Below are 20,039 nucleotides of genomic sequence, written 5' to 3'. Positions count from 1 at the left end.
GCACATGTGTCAAACACAAGGCCCGCGGGCCAAATCCGTCCCGCCAGGCCTTGCAATGTGGCCCGCACCGCGCTGTCATCACTGCACTCCGCTGCGTTTCCATCACAATGACAGTTTATGACTGTTCAGTAAACCATTCGGCCCGCGATTTAGGCTGGATTTTAGATTTTGGCCCCTTCTCTAATTGAGTTCGATACCCCTATTCTATTGGGATACTTTACTACCCAAATCCCACTTCATCAGGGTTTTTCTCCAGTGATTAGAGGGGTGGCCTAGAAGGGTCGGCAGATACATTAGCCATGCTTAATCTTTGCTGCTCAGTGCCTGGGAAAACAATCCTGCACACAGAAACAAAGGAAAATTGAAATAACCTCTTGATTACCTATTTTGTACCAGGCCCCTTACTCTGCTCTCTCACTCTGTGGGGTATGGCATAACATGGAAACAACATGTGTGGTTATTTTTTCTCTTGGTTCAAGGGCACTGTTTAAGAACAGCACAAAATAAAATATAATATCCATGTGTGTTGAAAGAGAACAGACTATTCAATCTTGGGGTACCATTACCAATGTGCATAATATGATTTCCTTCACTTTTCTTATTGCTTATAAAATATTTCTATTTCTTTGCAGCAATTTGGTAAAATCTTAGATGTTGAAATTATTTTTAATGAGCGAGGCTCCAAGGTAAGCAACTTAATTCACTTTAGAATCGTTTAGCTTATTGTAAAACGCTTGTTATGAATAATGGGAAACAACTGCACTGTTTTAATCAGCACGTGGTGAAAATACCCTTCAGGGGGCATTCCCTTGGAAACCACTTCCGATTTCCAAAATCGTGGGAAATGCAATGGGTTCAGTTTTAAATATAGAAGGGGGTCATTTAGAACTGCTGTTTTATATCTACCTATCTATTTATAGATCAAGTTTCCAGAGGAAAATTACCCATGCTTAAAAAAATAATGGTGTTGCTACATTTTTGTTTTTGTTTTTCAGTGATAATTATGTTCTTTATATTAAAAAGTGAGTTGATAGTCTCATGAGCAGGTAAATATGTGATTATTCTGTATTAATAAAGTGCAGTTATTTTCCTGGGCTGTAGGGAAGAAAATGTCATATACACCAACCTTTTGAATTTAGCTTTCTTCATTAGCGTCTTTACCAGTGCACATTTTGCAATTTGCCACTGCTTTGATTTTGTTTTTTCTAGGAAACCAAATTTTAAGTTTATTTTCCTAGAGCACACAGTATTCATAAAAGTGTGTGGTTATCTAAGTAGGCTCCAGCTCTTTCAAAGTGGAAATACATTGGGATAGAAAAATAAAGGCCAAACTCTTCCAAAGCATTATCTGTTCAGTCGTCACCTACATGTGGTCCTCCAGCCAGCAGGCACCTCAGCATCACCTGGGAGCTTATAAGAAATGCAAATTCTCGGGCTCCAAACCCGATCTAGTGAGTCAGAAACTCCGAACTCAGAGCCGAGCCATCTGTGCTTTAACAAACCTTCCAGGCCTATTATTAAAGTCGCAAACACCGAGTGTTCTTGTTTTAGGCAAATGTCAAGGCTTCCTTTGAATGCGCAGCGCCCTCTGCCCACGGGTGTTTTGTGGGTACGAAAGTGTCCTCCTTCCAACTGCACCCCCAGGGAACTCAGGAACCCCTTCAGAATCTCCAGCAGGGAAGCAGTGCCCTTAGCCTACCAGCAGAGACTGAGGGGTAGCGGGAAGATGCTTTAAGAGCTGTGCATTGACCTAGGCAGTCATGCAGGAAACACTTGCAATAACTGAGCTGTTTCCAGAGAAACCACCCACAGGGCCTCAGGGAGCTTAAGCTTCCTTCTCCTCCCCTCCTCTGACTGTGAAAGTGGGGATTAACAGAAAATTCTTACAATTGACAATAACTAGGTATGTAAACAGCCCAAGTGCCCATCAGTAGACGCGTCGATAAAAAAAAAAAAGCTATGCTACATTTATACACATGGACTACCATGCATCAGTAAAAAAGAAGGATCTCTTACCCCTTTGAGATGGCCTGGAAGGGCCTGGAGAGTATTTTGCTAAGTGAAATAAGCCAGTCAGAGAAAGACAAGAATCACATGATCTCACTCACATGTGGAGTCTAATGAACAAAATAAACTGATGCACAAAATAGATCCTGAGGCAGAGGCATAGAACAGACTGTGGAATCTCAGAGGGAAGGCAGGGGAAGGTGGGTGGCGGGGAGGAGATCAACTAAAGAACTTGTATGCATCTATGCATAATCCATGGACACAGACCATGGAGTGGTGAAGGCTTGGTGTGGGATGTGGGGGCAGGCCAGTAGGAGGCAAGGGGGGAGTAGGGAGCATATGTAATACTTTTAACAATAAAAATTTAATTTTTAAAGTCACATTAAAAAAAAAAAGAAGAAGAAACAGAACGTGCTCACCAGATAGAGTATTTTAGCCCCATCACTCCCTTACACAGGCAATTTGGGACAAGTCAGTTTGGAGGGAGGGCTACTCAGAGAAAGGGGTTTATCTAAGATAGCAACGACAGCCTGTACCCATTGCTCCTTAGTAGATTTAGTATTAACTAAATAGGATAATGCCAGTGGCATTGAGGGAAGAAAATCCCAGTGTCCTCTTCTCTGCAGCCAAAACGATGTTGTGAGTTGCCAGATGAGTCAGGTACATCAATCCAGTAGAGTCTTTATAATGTTCTGCTAGTGCAGGGACCTTGCCACTCCATCATTTCAGACCTTTTGCCGTCCTTCTTGTAATGTGTCAGCAGTTTGACCTCTAGGCTCAGGGACAGAGAAGTTAGCTCTCTTTCTGCTTCTTGTATGGAAGTCATCACAGGGACTACGTCTACCCCTGCAAAGCCAAGTCCATGAGTAGAAAAATGAGCCCAGTCTCATCCCTTTCCCTCAAGATTGAGGTGTTCTGGGCAAAGCTACAGGAGAGGACCTGAAATGTTGGCCACCTTCCTTCTCATCTAAGCCTGTAGCTCCACTATTTTTGAAGGTGTGTTTTTTTCTAAATTTTTCTATTTAATTTATACTTTGTTTGGTAACTTTTGCCAGTGGGAGAAAGCTATTTTATTCCTTTCCAGAGCTGTTTTGGGACATTAGAATAATATCATTTGCTATTTTGAAAGTACAATGGCAGTGCTATTTTTGAGACTCTTTGTCATCCCCACGATTAGCCTGTCTCTGGGGCTTTCCGAATAAGACCACTTAAGTGTGCCTCCTCCAGACACTGACTCTGAAGCTGTGTGTGTGTGTGTGTGTGTATGTGTGTGTGTGTGTGTGTATTTAATTTGAGAACATGTGTGTGTGTGTGTGTGTGTGTGTGTGTGTGTGTATTTAATTTGAGAACATCAAAAATTGCCCCTCTCCCCCTGTGGGTCTGCTCCCTTTCAAAGAACCAGTCTGACCTGGCAGGTGACAAGGCTGACTGTTTAGTTATGTCCGAGAGTCAGGGAGAAAGTCCATTTGGGTTCCGCTAAATGGGGACTTTGGCTCACACAGGGATATTTTTCCTATTTGACATCATCCTTTATAGGGAATGGGCCTATTTAGAGGAACATTTCCATTTTAATGGCTGAAAAAGCAGAATCGCTATTATGACCTCATTTTCATCATTGGGTGCTAGAGGTGCAGCCAACAAGTGGGTGGGCCCTAAGAGCTGGGAACTCACCTCCTGGCTGCTCCCCAAGGCAGGTCACTGAATGCTCAGTGAGTATGTGTGTTCTGTGGGTGTTTGGTGTGTGTGTGTGTGTGTGTGTGTGTGTGTGTGTGTGTACATACATGAGGAGCATCTGCTATCCAGGAATGTGTTAACATGCATAATGCATTTATCTATGAATAGAAAATGTACAAGGTAACCACATTAAAAACACACACACACTCCTATGCCAAACTTTATAAATGAGAACTAGATAGCATTTAGGAGTGAGAGGTGCTGTAATTCATTTTTCCTCTTAGGGGATTTACAAACATTATTTGGCTCTGAAATGTTTTATTTGAGGATACAGACAAATATAGCTACTTTTTAATATGCCTAGGGAATATTCAGGCTGGCCTTTGGCCCCATAGACTTCAGTAAGTAGGGGTTACATTCCAGGTACCAGATGGGCTGATAAACCGTGAGTTAGACAGGAGTGCTTCCCGTCACCCTCACAGACTCCAGAGCAGCAGGAAAGGCGGGCCGTGGAGATAGGCCTCTGCAGCAGAGGATGCTGTGCTCTGTGATGAGTGAGAGGCTGCTGAGAGCCCACGCGAGCAGGGCAGGCCGGTGTTGTCAGAAGGTGGGAGGCTTCTGGGAAGAAGGGGCATGTAGCTGAAGGAGGAAGATGGGTAAGAGTTCCCCAGGGAAGGGGAGGAGGGAAGATGTCCAAGGAAAAAGAGCTGCATGGACAAAGGTCAACGAAAAAACAAGCTCTTAACTCCACAGGAAAATGAACCTTCAGACAGTGGTTTTCTGCACCAGAAACTAGAGGGGTTGGATTTTCCTGTCAGATGGAAAGTCAGTGTGCTCATCCGTCCTTCAGAGCTTTTGGGTGAGATAAGAAATGTACTTGCATTCAAAAAACAAAGTTAGCACCTAAATGTATGCTACAAGACCAAGTAGAAAAATAACTGGGGTATGGGGAAATCAGAATTCACGATCCACCAAAAGCTTTAAAAATAACCAAGCCATGCCAGTCTGGTGGTCTCTCTTAGATTCACATCATCTGGCCTGTGGATCATGCCTTCCCATCCTGGGGCACATGTCACAGATCCAGCTCTCCATCAGCATGGTGCCTTCTTCATGTATTCTTCATCTAACATCCAAATATTGTGTCAGATAGATATTCACCTCAAAAACTCAACCCACTCCATAGTGGTGAGACAATATTCTACTTCATACAAAGAACCGAAGCCTTTGTTTGATGGTGCTTGGTGCTGAGAGGCCATGGGAACCCAAAGGCTGGGCCACACAGCAGCTTTTTTAACAGACTCCTGGGCTCCTCTTGGGGATTCTGGTCTGGTAGATATATAGCAGGACTCGGCACCTAAGTGTTTAATATGCTCCCAGTTCCTTCTGATGTGCAACTAAGCTTGGAACCCAGAGCCATCAAAGAGAGCAAACCCCCCAAATTATGTTGTCTGCTCATCAAAGAGCTATTATTATTCAGTTAGGAAGTTTATTGGAGTACCAAACATAGGTGTCCCACCTAAATAGAGCCCTTCTCTTATAGAGCATATTATCTTATATTAATCAATTATTTCAGACCTATATTTTTTGTTACATTGTTTTGTTTTTGTTAATCCTCACCCGAGTGTATATATTTCCTCAATTGATTTCTAGAGAGAGTGGAAGGGAGTGGGGAGAAATAGAGAGAACTATCAATGTGAGAGAGACACATCAATTGTCTGCCTCCTGCACACACCCTGACTGGGGCCAGGGATGGAGCTTGCAACTGAGGTATGTGCCCTTGACCAGAATCAAACCCTTCAGTCTGAGGGTTGCTCTAACCACTGAGCAACCATGCTAGGACAAACATTTCAGATCTCTCTTAATCATAGATCCTCACCATGGGAAATGTTATGAAAGGTAATTCCGCCCACCCCCCAAATTAAAGAAATTTACTTTTTCACTCTACAATCCTGCCAAAGAGGCACGTCCTCTAGCTTGGATCCATTTACAGCTGGTGTTCTCTACAGATGAGTTCAGGTTGACACTGGCAAGTTCTCTGTTAGGCAGACCACAGGGCACCCTTCCCAAATGCCCTGAGCTTCGGAGAACACTCTAGTGACCTCGTGAGTGATTGGGAGTTAACACTCGTCAGTTATGACTACCTTTTACTTATAATCACTGTCTATTGTATTCTTCGTAAAATAGAGTATCTCCCTGCTCCAGCTAAGCTTAAAGCCAGCATTTACCTTTGTTGAAATAGCTTCACACACAGCATTATTTCCCCCAGTTTACACTGTGAATAAAAAAACAGAACGAGCTGGGCAAATTGGCACTGGCAGTGTTTCAAAAGGTTGGTGTATATATCTGAACAAGTCGTACACTTATTTTTAGGGGTTTTAAAAATAATGTGTCATATTCTCTGTACTCTTCTTAGGAACAGTGTCAGTAAAGAAAAAAAAAGATGGCTTTTGACAATGTAACGTTTAGTGGGGTTGTGTTTTGAGGCTGAAAAGTTAAGACAAAAATTGCCAGTGGTGAAGTGAAGGGGGTATGTCTACCAGTGGAAGAGGAAGTGCCCAGGGTTATCTTAGATAACATCCTACTAACAAAGTCGCTTTATTGTCTGCCTATTGGTACGACAAATGGAAACCAACATAATGTGTTAGAACGTTATCATATGTTGACCCATTTCCCTTTTTGGTTAATAAAGTAGTCTGGGAAGCTGACAAATTTCTAAGCATGTATATCATTTTTGGGGATGGGAGGGGGAAGTATTGATACAAAAGACTTACTTGAACTGTTTGCATTATTGATCAATTGATGTTTATTTCTATTCATTTCATGTGATTATTTTGTTTATTAGATACAAGAGTTTAAGATTTATTACAAAGCAGGTCTTTCCTTTTTTTTTTTCTTTTTGTAGGCTTCTAATTTTTATTTGTGAGAAGTAAAGGCTGTAGAATTGATCAATTTGAATAACCCTAAAACTGCATGAGGAAGAGATGTTCTTAAAACCACACGGCATGACTGTAGGCAATGTTAGAAGATTTTGGCATTCATTGTTGAATTCCGTGCACACGTTTTATTTTACTTTATTCTTAATTTGCATGTAAAGAAAGTGGTTCCCTTTTTATTTTCCTTGTTATTTCATTTTATTCTCTGTGAAGACACCGTACATTTATTTTGATCTCATTTTCTTTCTGTTAGATTTATTTTCTTCTGTAGTGACATTTAGAAAGGTATTTTGGGTATCATTCTTTGAATTCTTCAGGGGTTACAGCTAACTGGTGACAGAAAAAAAATATATATCTTGTTCACATTTGTTGCTTACTGATTGCACATCTTAGTACTCTTATAATTTCTCTAATTTGCATGTTACAGAACGGAAGCCAGGACAAGACATAGAAATTAAAGCGAGAGAACGTTACACAGTGGTCGTTGACTGAAATAATAATCTGCATGTTGTTTTCCCTTCTCCCTCCTGCATGCAGGGATTTGGTTTCGTAACTTTCGAAAATAGTGCCGATGCGGACAGGGCGAGGGAGAAATTACACGGCACCGTGGTAGAGGGCCGTAAAATCGAGGTGCATGTCCAAAATATTTTCCTTTACATCTTTTTGATAAATGTCTGCTTTCACGCTCATTCGTTGTTTCAGATGCATCATTGTGTCTTGTATGTGACCCTATTCCCTTCTCATTGTTTATATATATATACTTATATATAAAAAGGAAAACTGGCCTTACTTTTTTTTTTCATTTTATTTTATTACGTTACTCTTAATACTGCTGAAAGGTGGATGGCAAACGTGAGACCAAAACAAGGTTAATCTGAAAGTTTTTTTATTTGATTTGATTTGATTCTTTTCTTTTCCATGTGTTAGAGCCAATGGGTGCAGTAGGTTCAGACAGTGGAGAGAGTGTTGCAAAAACAGAACAACATACAGAACAGATTCTTTTTTTTTTTCTTTCTTTTTCTTTTTTTTATTTCCACTTCAGGGTTGACGAGGGATCCACAGTGGTGTGCAAATTAAACCAAATTGTGAAAGGAATAGCAATCGAAAGAACAATTGTTCTATATTGGTCAAAAAACGAGAGGTTTTTGTCTTTAAACCTTTCATTTTTTTCTTAAGAAGTCAGTTTGAACCTTTGTATTCTCCTGATAATAAAGCAAATAAACAAACAGGATTTCAATATTTGGCCCCTCTTCATGGATAAAATTGATGCTAAAATTTTGGTACTCAGAAATCTCCTCCTTCTACCACTGGATCTCCCTCAACGTGGCCACAGGGTCATATTTGTTAAAACTTAAAACAAACAAAAAAAGAGAAAAAAAAATACCAGTTACGAATGCTTTAGTCTTTGGAGTAAGATGTTGCATATTTTGCCTTTTATTTTCCCCCCCTCGACGATAACGCTTAGGCCCCTCACCAAACTCTCAGTAACCATGGTAACTGTATACAAACCCATGCTGGCGATGGTGGTGAATGGTAAGTGGTGAAGTCCATCTGCCGTTACACGTACTTAGTGCTGATATCTCTCTATACATATATATCTACCACGTGACTTTTTTTGACTTGTCATATTAAGTTTTCTTGATGCTCTATTTTTTTGGATATTGGTACGCCTGTAATTGAGTGTACGTTCTAAGCTAGCCTGGAAGGCACTGACTGGATTGAGACATGATCGGTGCACATCTTACTCAGATCGTTAACTCCATATTGTGTTAAACAATGCACCCTCTCTTTTATCCTTTTGTTAGCTGTGACTTTAAAGCTTGAATGATTTCGTTAATTCTTGCGATGTCAAAGGCTCTTGTTCCGAGTGTTGAATGCTAGATGTTGCTTTCCCCCGATGGTTCTCCCCTCCCAAAGTGTTGCACACGGCGAAAACTTGTTTGTCCCTTTTTTTGACATTTATGTTCCCTTGTACCTTGTCTCTCCCTCTTCCTACTCCACTGCATGTTCCTTCATATGAACTTTATTTTCCGTTTAAAAGCTATTGTTTCTATGTTACCATGGAGTACATGCATGCTTTTAAGTCTTCAATTATGCAGTACCTTTTAATTTGCTTTTACTGTCTCCTTATTAAACTTAAATGATATGACATTGCTTTATTGAAATGATTTGTAAGTTAAAATGGTTATGAAGTAAATGTAATTATAAAAATGTATGATTTTTTTTTGTTATGCACCTACTGCCTTTTATAAATTAAAATGCATTTTAGTTTGTTTTGTTTTATTTTTATTTTTTAAGTAAGTAATCACAGTCATAATGCATGCAACTAATGGAACTGTGGGTTGGCCCCGGGATGTGTGCTCACTTGTGTTTTCTGTGTGCATAGGTAAATAATGCCACAGCACGTGTAATGACAAACAAAAAGACTGTCAACCCTTATACAAATGGTGAGTACACCCTGGCCTTTTACCGGAAGTCGCCTGTACCTCTGAACCTGTCAAGTAATTCATTACAGAGTATGTTTCAACAAACCCCGTTAGCCTTCGCCTGCGAGGGTGTCCTTACTGCTGACCTGCTACAGTGAACCTCCTGAGCCAATTAGATAATTTCCACAATGGGCCGGGGTTAGTTGCAGGTTAACCTGCATGCTCTTCTTTCAGCCACTCTAGGATAATTCCCATTTAGGGGTGAGATATAGTCACTATTTGGGAATTGGTTGGGTCATTTAATTTGTTGTTGTAGTAATACTAGAAGCCCATTCGTGCGTGAGGGGGGTGTCCCTCAGCCCTGCCTGCACCCTCTCACAGTCCAGGACCCTTCGGGGGAGGTCCAACTGCCAGCTTAGGCCCGCTCCCTGTGGGGTCCTTAGTGCTGCTGCAGAGGCAAGAGTGGATCCTGCCATAGCAGCTGTGCTCACCAGCCATGAGCCTGGCGTCTGGCTGAGTGGCACACCCTCTGTGGGAGCACACTGACCACCAGGGGGCAGCTCCTGCTTGAGTGTCTGTCCCCTGGTAGTCAGTGTGCATCATAGCGACTGGCTGTTCCGCCATTTGGTTTATTTGCATATTAGCCTTTTATGATATAGGAAGTTGAGGGAGGTAGAGGCTTTTTGTTTGTTTGTTTATTAACCATCACCTCATTGATCACTAGCATTCTTGGATGTGTGGTTGCAAAATCTGGTTCCTTCTTTGAATCTCCTTTGGAGTTATTAGGCTTTAGAAGGGGGTTGGAGAGTCCCTCATGATGAGTTCTGAAGTGAGAGAAGAATGTGTGAGTGCTTGTTTCTTACTCTGTGATCATTTTGGGTCAGGCCAGGATGTTTCATTGACCCCTCGGGACAGTGCATTCTGGCTCTCCCTAATGGCCAAGTGTCACACATTTCCCACACTAAGGACTCACATATATTATATATGGAAAGTCACTAAAAACATTCCAATATTTTGATTTGTTAATCCTCATCAGGGTGCATCTCTTTTAAGATATATAGGGAGAAAGGCTGCTGATATGCTGATCACATACTTAATTGTATCAAATATTATAAAGAAAGTAATGCAGTATTAAAGCATATATGCTTAGTGGAATATTATACCATTAAATGGAGTAGAGTTAAAACTGAGAGAGCCCCATAATGAACGAACATTTTTTCAAATAAAAAATTATATGTGTAGCATGATTTGAACTAAATTATGATGGGAATTACACCAAAGTGGTAATGGCTGAATTGAATTGTGAGCCTGGAAGATATTTTTTCTTTGTTTTATAGGTTTTTAAGAATAATTTTATTACTGTCATAAAGGGAAAGTATTGAATTTTCCATTTTTAACATTTTAATTACACATAAAACATGGAAATGTAGAGTCATTTGAAAAAAAAAAAGAAAGAATAAAACATTAAAGAAAAGGCTAAAATATACTTTGAATAACACCACTGCCAACAGGGTTTCTTTTCTCCCTCCTTAGAGGACACCTCCATTATGTCTGTACTTTTATTTTGCATTTGTGCATGTATCTGGAGTAAGTATCTATTTACCGTATCCACAGTATTGTGTACATGCTTTTTATGTAAATGGTATGGTGTACATATCATTTTAATTGGGGTTCATAAATCCACATGGAGTTCTTTCAGTGTTAATACGTACAGACCAGATTCATCCATTTTAGTAGTTACATAATATTCCATACATGGGTCTATGTGTTTATTCCAACTTTCCATACCGATTGGATTAATTTTATTTTTGTTATGATGTTTAGCATTTTGTAATTTTGTTCTTTTTCTTCCTTGTGCCAGCAGCTGCCAATTTGGCTAAATAAGTTTGTTCATATTTTTCAAAGGGGCATCATTAAACAGATATATACTCTCAATATAATAGGGCTCTCAGCTGAAAGATCAAATTTATTTATTCTGCTGACCCATTTTCCCAGCTCCAGCAGCCAAGACCTGTCCTTAAATGGAATAGAAATTTCACAACAGATATTGGATGCCCAGTGCTGCAACGAAGCCACTTCCAACTCATGGGTCCTGAGGCCTTTCTACTTGGGTCAGAATGAGAGTGCTGCCACTTGCCAGAGTTCATACATGACACCATCACCCTGACTGTTGGGAACCTTAAAAAATTATGAAGTAGTGAGCGTGTGTGTGTGTGTGTGTGTGTGTGTGTGCGCGCGTGTGCGCGCACGCGCGCGCACATGCACGTTCTCATGCATATGCATAGATGCTCTTGTGTACTGTTTATGAGAGGAAATAAAGTCAGGAAGCTAAATATTATTCCTTAAGCCATATGTATGCATATTTATTTTAAAGAAAGAGTTATTGATCAATGTCATACCCAGGGGCTGAAAACTGGACCTGTGGGATTTTGCACACAATTCAAAGCACGTTCATTAACAGCCAACATTTCTGGAATACTAAACTGTGCGGCAGTAAGCGAAGCATATTAAATACCCTGGGCCCACAGGAAATCCTATAGAGAGGAAATGGTTATCCCAATTTTAAAGATGCAAAAACTGAGGCTAGAAAAGAGGAAGTAATTAGTGAAGTCATTTGCTTTTGTTGTGAAGTAACAAGATCTCTGGCCATGCCTGTGTGTATGTGAATGCGTTACTTTCCCCATCATCTAATAAACAGCACTCAGATAGCAACCTGTGACAGTAATGCAAGGTATTCGGTGTGGACCTCAACTTCCTGCCAGATGTTGGCATAAGCAGCCCACATCCCAAACCCGGTAGCCATACCTTCTTAAGTGCCAGCAATGAGTCACGTGGGCCTCTCCTCCATGTACCTGAAAGGGGCTACTCAGAGGCTTACCCTGACATCTGGACTGAGTGTGGTACCTAAAGGGTCCATGGACAGTCACAGAAGAACTGACTTAGAAAATTCAATACAAATTCTAATTACATAAAGACAGTTGGAGCCCTTGGAGACCTTTGATATTCAAAGAAAGTGGTTCTCAAAGGTTTTTCAATTGTTAGTTCATGAGTATCATCACTACAAAGACATTTCTGATTAATTGCAATACAACTCAACTGAAAATATACAGAGACTCCCTTCGATCCTTAACAAGAGTGGTAGGAGAGGATATTATCAACACACACACACACACACACACACACACACACAAAGAAAGTGGTAACTATGTGGAATGATGTATATGCTAATTAGCTTGAGTGTGACAGATGTTTTACAAAGTATGGGAATATCAAATCAACAAGTTGTACACCTTAATTATGTACTGATGTTAGTTGTCACTTATACCTCAATAAAGCAGGGGGAAAGGAGAAAAGTCAGGACCAATGAAGTTACAGTGAAAGGAGAAAATTAAGTGATCTGTGAGAGTCATTAGTTACCTTATTCATTTTCACAAACCATCAAACTTATGTTCAGCAAAATTATACATTCCTGGAGTCATCACATTTTTAAGGTCATCTTCAAATAATGAAACATAGCTATTAATGCCAACATCAAAGCCATACATTCCTTCAATTGTGAAACCAACAAAAGTTTGAGTAGCTGCAAAGTTTCTAATGATTAATAAGATTGCATCCTAAGTGCAATGAGACAGATGGCTAGGAGACTGCACTATGGAAGACTAGAGTTAATGCTCTCATGGAGGACATGGATTCTATTTCCCAGAACAGTTAACTTGGGTATAAGAAAAGACTTTGGAATGATATATAAGAATTTGTAAACTCTACCCATCAGAAAGCTCCACAAACAGAAAATTGGGCTACTTCCATAGTGCCGATTTTTCCTGAGGATTCCAATACTCAGGGAAGAGTTGGGGTTTACTCTGCCCAGTGGAAGTCAAATGCTTGCTCTGCAACACAAATTGAGAACCGAATCTCAGGGATTTACTAGATATTGGAGAAGCGTGGGGGGTTGGATGGAGCTCTTTTATTTCTTAGAGATCTTAGGAAGGATAAAAACTGGACAAAGATTCTACAGGGAGGGGTGGAGTTTGGTGTCAGCTTTACCTTTCTCTAGCTACTGACCGACAGGCAGGTTGCTTAAACTCTCCACACCCTAGTATTCTCAAGTGGCAATTGCAGACATAATAGGATCTACTACTTAGGATATCAGTCACTATTAACGGAGATAAAGTACAATTCAATGACATAATAATCTCAACAATATGTAGCCATCTTGTTTGTTTTTTGCTAAAGATAGCAAATTGCATTTTCTGACAAACATACTAGTTTGAGGATCAAATATTCAGATGCTGGTAGAGGCTAGGCAGGTAAAATAAGTGAGCAAACAGACAAGGGCTGAGGAACTCACAGTATTTTTAGATTGTCTTTCACCTACAAACTGGTAAAAGCAAGACATTTCTTTATTAGAAGGAAAACAACATATGGTAACAATGAAAGGCTGCCAACATGAGTCCTCTAAGCCAGGCACACACTAGGGAGTAGTGGTGACTGACTAACTGGGAGCTTAATGGGGTCTCTGTTCACCTCCAGCCATCTAAAAGTTGCCATTTCTAATAAGGTTTCAAGAGAACCAGAAATCCTGTATTGTAGATGAAATCTAAACGTTGGGAATAAATATATGTGGCAGAAAAAAAGAAGGAAGGAAGGAAGGGAGGGAGGGAGGGAGGGAGGGAGGGAGGGAGGGAGGGGGAGAGAAAGAGAGGAAGGGAGGGAGGGGGAGGGGAAGAGAGAGAGAGAGAGAAAGAAGAAGAAGGAGGAGGAGGAGGAGAAAGAGGAGGAGGAGGAGGAGGGGGGAAAGAAAGAGAAAGGAAGGAAGGAAGAAAGGAGGGAGAGATACTAAGTGAATCAAACACAATGTACCACTAACTTTTCATTTGGGGCACTGCCTCATGGCCCATTTCAATGACCAGGCCCTGGTATCCTTAGTACATGTTTTTGGAAAACATTGATGTCCAGTTTGGAAAACTCCTGTGGTGCATTTAAGGATATTTTTTGAATGTGTTTCTTTGATATGTAATCCAGTGTTAAGGAACATTGAAACCTGTGAAGAATTTTTGTGAGTTAATTTGAGCCAAACTGTTGACAATTACCAGTTAAAAGAATTTCAAAATATTGAGATAATGCTCTGGAGAATGGTGGTTTTTCACATATTTTATAAATTACCCTCAAAGGATGAGAATATAAGACTGGGTTACATGAAATCTATTGGTGATAGATTAGGGAGGTGGGAGAAAGCAAAGTGGGGAAACCTCTGGGATTGGATTAAAAAGTAAAATGGTAGACACAATGCTTCTTTTACATAGGAGGGCATAAGATAGTTAACAATCAACCATTAACATGACAACAATAACAATGAGGGAGTTTGTGGTCTCTGCCCTATGGTTTTGCCCTAAAAGATCCAGAAAAAGGGAAGTTACAAGCTATCCTGATATTCCAAAAAATAAGTTATCTAGTTGCAAAAAGACCCTAGGCTCAGTTAAGATCAAAGTTGATATTTGTCAGGGAAGATACCAGCCTAGGACTTGTCTACCCACCACAGACTGTTTTTTAATTAAAAAGCTTTAATTTCAGACCTTCCTTTGTGGTTACTTTAGATCTCATGATCACGTTTGCAAGGCAGCCACACAGCCTTCCTTGAGGTAGACAAATTAGCATGTGGCCGCACACCAATGAAGCCCTAGAGAAGGCCTGTTCAGGCTTTGATTTTGGGGTTTTGTTTATTTGTGTGTGTGTGTGTGTGTGTGTGTGTGTGTGTGTATACACATTTAGGCTGGCCTTTTAACACCTAACAGAGGATTAGTTAACAGCAGGCATGTTGGCCAGCGTCTTTAGGGGAAGCTGGCAGATGAACTTTGAGAAGCTGAATTGAGGGTGGGAGCACCGATTTAGAGGTGGCCCCTCCAGGCCCAGCCACAGAAGGGTCTCTCTAAACAGCTCCTGCATCTGGTATGGAGAGAGACCCCCATGTGTCTGGTCTCTGCTCCACTGCCTTGTTTTATGGGGGGCCCTGGGAGGCCGGGAGTGGTGGGCTTAATCAGCTGTTCTCTTTCTGTGGTAAGCCTCATTGTTCGGTTTAATGTCCTTGATCAAAATCTGTGAATATATAAGGCCTGGGGATATACACAAACTGCCTGAGAAATTAAAACTGGGATCATTTTGTCCGTATTCCTGACAGTGCAGGCTCCTGTCTCCAGCAGGGTTATCCCAAGGGTCTCTTCCAGGTACTAGATGGAGTCACAGGGACTAGGAGACCATTTGCATGCAATTTGCATACATTTACATAAGCCTGCCTGAGCTCTGTAAGTCTGAATAGAGGTGATTTTCAAGGGCTGGATTCTTATTACCTTTCCCTTGAAGACTGTCACCCATAACGGGGTCCTTCTTTATTAGATGTATATCAGGAAGTAGGTTGTTGGCAGTTGAAAGAAGATAGAATCCTAACCAAAAGGGAATGAGTCTATTTAAAAAGCTTTATATTCTTTCAGTTTCTTTAGAGCAAAACTAAGTATGTATGGAGTACCGACTATTCACCAGATGCAGTATTAGATGCTGGGAATTCATATTGGATGTCAGACCTGCTCACTTTACCAGTAATTCTAATAAAGGAAATGGTTATAAAGACAATTAACAAGCAGACAAAGAAAAAAGATGAACCCGGGTAGAGTTAACAGCCGTACAGGAAGTAAAACTGGCAATTGATTCAGGGAGTAGCTCAAAGGCAGGGAAGGGAGTAGCATTAAGTAGCTTCCCCTGGGAAGACACTGGAGAACTCAATCAGGTCAGAGTTGCAAGAGTGAGGGAATCAGTCTAGAGAGAGAGAAAGGAAAAAGAGAGAGATTAGATAGATAACAGATAGATAGATGATAGATAGATAGACAGGCAGACAAATAGAGGGAAAGGTTACTTGGCCCAAGGAAATGAGGAAGAGAAAAGCAGATGACAGAAACATGATTTTTAAGGCCATCTTAGATACCTCTGAAAAATTTCTTTCTTTGAGGAAAAGAAAAACCATTGGTATAACTTCTCTTTGACAGTTACACTGAAGGGAATTGAGGGGTGTGTGCAACTGAAGAATTCAAGACAGCCAATAAGGATGCCTACAAGATAAACCTTACTTGAGTAGTGTTAAAAAAAAAAAAAAAAAAAAAAAAAAAAAAAAGACCCTGTCTCCACTACCAGTAAAAGGTGGGGCAGAGGGAAGAAGAGACAATAAATAAATAATTCATTTAATATAGCTCCATATAGATTTCTTTCACAAACTCTAGATTTCTATGGACTGGAAAGAAAATGTTAAATATGTTTGGATAACCCTGTAGTTTTTTATTTTCAATCAGCTCTCTCTCTCTCTCTCTCTCTCTTTTTAATTTCAAATAACTTGACATGAATATCAGTTCCCAGGTTTTCTTGAATAGGGTATTTTCTTCTTTGAGAAGCAGCGGGATTTTAGCTGGCCAAATTGAAGTCATTCTCTGCATTCATAGAACACATATTCTGAAATGTTTGGTGCAATATTTATTTGTATATCACTATAGAAACTCCTAAAAGACAAGATGTGGTTAATATGAGAGAGGAAGTTGTCTCTATGAAGTTTAAGAACCCACTGGGACAATAGGTATCAGGATTTTATGTCTCTTTCTGTAGGTCTGAAATATAGCTAAGGATTTCCCATTAAGAAGTGTCCCAAGTAATTCAAAAACAACCTTTAGAAAAACTCTATTCTAAGGACATCGTGGGAACTGTAAATCGGCTAGCTTATTAAAGTTGGAACTGAAAGTTCATAGAAACCAAACAGTTTCTCAGAGTATTCTAGAAAGTCCTTAAGTCCACTGGGGGCATATTTATTGAGATGACGGAACCTCTTAGTGGGTCACTAGATTTTGGTCTACTTCTTACAGGCACTTCACTTAGGTCAGACTTTGGGGTATCACACCTCTCTCTTCTGGAAAGAACTGAGAGTTCTCCTTGTCAGAAACACCTTCCCACACATTCCAACTTTCACCACTGCCTTTGCTCAGGGATATTCACTCAAGGACATGCTGTGTTTCACCCTCAGCCCAAGAACATAGATTTTCCACAAAAGGCAGTGCATGTATCCTTCACTGCCTTTCAGGAGTTCCATGTAATGGATGTTTTCATAAAGATGTGCCAACAGGGACAGGAAATGAACACCAAATCCTAAAACATGCTCATTCTTCTGAGATTGTTCCCCAAATAGTGCCTAGCGGGTCTCTTATATGTGTAGCTTCTTGATTTGCAAATATTCTTCTATGCTCTTTTCTTGAGTAAAAGTTTTTGAAAGGCCATGATTCATTTGACAGAAAATGCTCCTTCCAAGACTAGGAATATTACAGCATTCTGGTCATCTTATATAAAGGTTATTAGATATCATGCATTAATTAGGAATTGGTATGGCTCTTGAAAGCAACTGAAATATATTCCATACTTAATCTCTACTGGATAAATGTCATTTTCTTTAGGATTTAAAAAGCACTTTGGAAGTCTACAGTCTCCAGATCATAATTAGGAATGACAATTATCAGAATACTAGAGACCCCTCAGCCTAGCCTACATCCTTCTCACAATCCAGGACCCCTTGGGGGATGTCAGACTGCCAGTTTTGGCCAACACTGGCAGTCCAAAATCCCCCAACGGATGTAATAGTGTGCTGCGAAGCAGCAGGTGACTGGGGAGGAACCCCTGCCGCTCCACTCATCCCAGCCCGGCTGTGCCTGCTGCCACCACTTGGTAAGCTTGCTGAGCAGTGCTCCTGCTGTGGGAGTGCACTGACCCCTAGGGGGGCAGCTCCTGTGTTGAGCATCTGCCCACTGCTGGTCAGTGTGCATCATAGTGACCTGTCAACAGGTTGTTCCGTAGCTTTGGCTTTTATATATATAGATAGATATTTCTGCAAAGAATTCTATTCCTGTGAGCTTGCAAATTTTTGTGAACTTACCACACAGAGACATGCAATGAATTATTTAGTGGTGACCCAGAAAAGAGTAAAAGAATGAAATTATTTAGTGGCTCTAAAAAATATTGATATGGAAGAAAATTAATTACCACATCACTTTCAAAAGGTTCACCTGTGGCTGGTCAGTAGTTTCCATTCTATTAACTTGTATAGGAAGAAAATCAAAGGAGGAAATCACTTTATTTCCCTAGAACTATGTAGTTTGCAAAGAATGTTTATATGCCCAAACTATCTATTCTCTGAATTTTAAAATTATAAAAGACACCAACCCCTTGGATGTGCGGTTAATTTGTCACGATATTCTTTGTTGAATCAAAGGTGATGTTAATGTTTTGTGTATTCCTTTCAAGGCTGGAAATTGAATCCAGTTGTGGGTGCCGTCTACAGTCCCGAATTCTATGCAGGTAAACAGTTTCTCTTTTGCACGATGTCTTCTTGTTCTGTTCTATCTGTGCTTTGCCTGTCACTAAAGAATTGGGTTTTGTTTAAAAAAAAAAATTGGAGCCAAGTAAATTATTAAGTTTTGAGTGATTTTATGTATTTATTTATTATCATTATTATTATTATTTTTTTTTTTTGCAAAATCAAAAGTGTTTAAAACCCTTTGAAAAAATAAAGGAGGATCATGTCAGTTCCACTGTGGAGCAGGCATGGAGCCACTGCTCCTTCTGACATTTCCCATTGGTTTTACCTTAAAAAAAAAAAAAAGGTGGGAAACTTTGTGCAGGTGCAAATTAAGTAAATGTTCACGCCCATTTTTGGTCAGCAGCTGGATGTGTTCTTTTAGCCATACATTGCCGTTCAGGGTTGCATTTTTTTTCCCCTGGCAAAGCAGAGAATTAGATTAGTTATTCCAATAATGTGGCAATGAGTTGCAATTGCCAAGATAAGGACTACTGAGAAAACTGGAAAGAACTAAATTGTCATTCTTTCTCCATTGATCCATTTTCTTTAGCAATTCTAGTGCTCTCTGCTTTGCCTTCAAGGGTGTATCTCTCTTCTCCCTTCCCTGCCTACCCTGCAACTCCCTCTCAGCTGGGAAAGACACTGTAGGAGAAAACCTGACCATCAAATTCAGAGAGAGAGTAGCCCAGAGCAACAGCAGCTGAGATTTGGTTGGCTTGGCCTGTCACTTCTGCCTGTTGTGTCTTCGCTCATTAACAAGGCTGCTTTTAACACCTGGGGACCCGAAGAGATGTGCTGCATGGGTATTGAAAAAAAGTCTTTCTTAGATGTGACCCTTACTTTTTAATAAGGAGAAAGCAATGACCACTTGGTCTGTCACTTAGGGAGTTCTTGAAGGTAAGTCATGTCCCCCGCTTTGCCTTTTCTGGGGTGCCTCACTGCGGTCACCATCATGACACTAAGCATCCACCTTAGTGGATGACAAGGGAGCATGGGAAACTTAGCTACTTCGGTATAAGAACCAATTTAATTTTTAAAAAAAGGTAAATCTGGGAAGGCCCAATATGTGTTCTGGATTTTAGATAGACAGTGTCTGCAGCTGTTCTTCCACATGTGGATTTTGCCACAAGCCTGGGTTAAGTCCAAGGAGTCTATGACTGTGGAGTAGCAGTGTTGATGCTTATGAGGGAGGAGAGAGATACCCATAACCATATGGTGCAACCCATATCTTAACAGGACACCCAGCAGAGTGAGCAATAGGGACACTGCACTCAAGACAACCTGGGTTCAAATTCTGGGCCCTCTATTGGCAAGCTGTGTGACTCTAGGCAAGTTACTTAACCTCTCTGTGCCTCAGTGTCTTCCTCTGTTAAATGGGAGATAATAATAGTAACAAACACACAGGTATTTATAAGAATTACGTGGATTAATGTATGAAATGTGTTTGGTGCAAAGCTGGCACCATGCAAACACTGGGTAAATCGAATTAAGTTACTATTCCACCTTGTTGCCATAAGTGAAAATTAGCAGAGAGCTGACGATGCTGAATTGTGAGTGTACCACTAGACTAAGAAATTCTCTTCTTATCTCATGAGAGGACTAGTCCTTCCCTTCTCAGCATGT

General features: G+C 40.5%; 1 protein-coding gene across 21 annotated transcripts in view; it reads left to right on the top strand.

Annotated features, from left to right (window-relative positions):
* RBFOX1 (RNA binding fox-1 homolog 1) overlaps positions 1–20,039 on the top strand; it is a 2,022,031-nt gene that overhangs the window by 1,899,997 nt on the left and 101,995 nt on the right. For 19 of the 21 annotated variants that reach the window (XM_036410672.2, XM_045571304.1, XM_036410668.2 and 16 more), the window contains 4 exons: positions 633–686; positions 7,152–7,244; positions 9,001–9,061; positions 18,362–18,415. In XM_036410672.2, the coding sequence (XP_036266565.1) occupies positions 633–686; positions 7,152–7,244; positions 9,001–9,061; positions 18,362–18,415 (262 nt within the window). The remainder of the gene's footprint in view (positions 1–632; positions 687–7,151; positions 7,245–9,000; positions 9,062–18,361; positions 18,416–20,039) is intronic. The other 2 variants (XM_045571305.1, XM_045571310.1) reach the window with 1 other exon arrangement.

Source organism: Pipistrellus kuhlii, unplaced genomic scaffold (genome assembly GCF_014108245.1).
Source record: "Pipistrellus kuhlii isolate mPipKuh1 unplaced genomic scaffold, mPipKuh1.p scaffold_m20_p_4, whole genome shotgun sequence".
Taxonomy (NCBI): domain Eukaryota; kingdom Metazoa; phylum Chordata; class Mammalia; order Chiroptera; family Vespertilionidae; genus Pipistrellus; species Pipistrellus kuhlii.
Note: the sequence above shows the minus strand (reverse complement) of the source record. Positions and strands in the feature narration are given on the sequence as shown.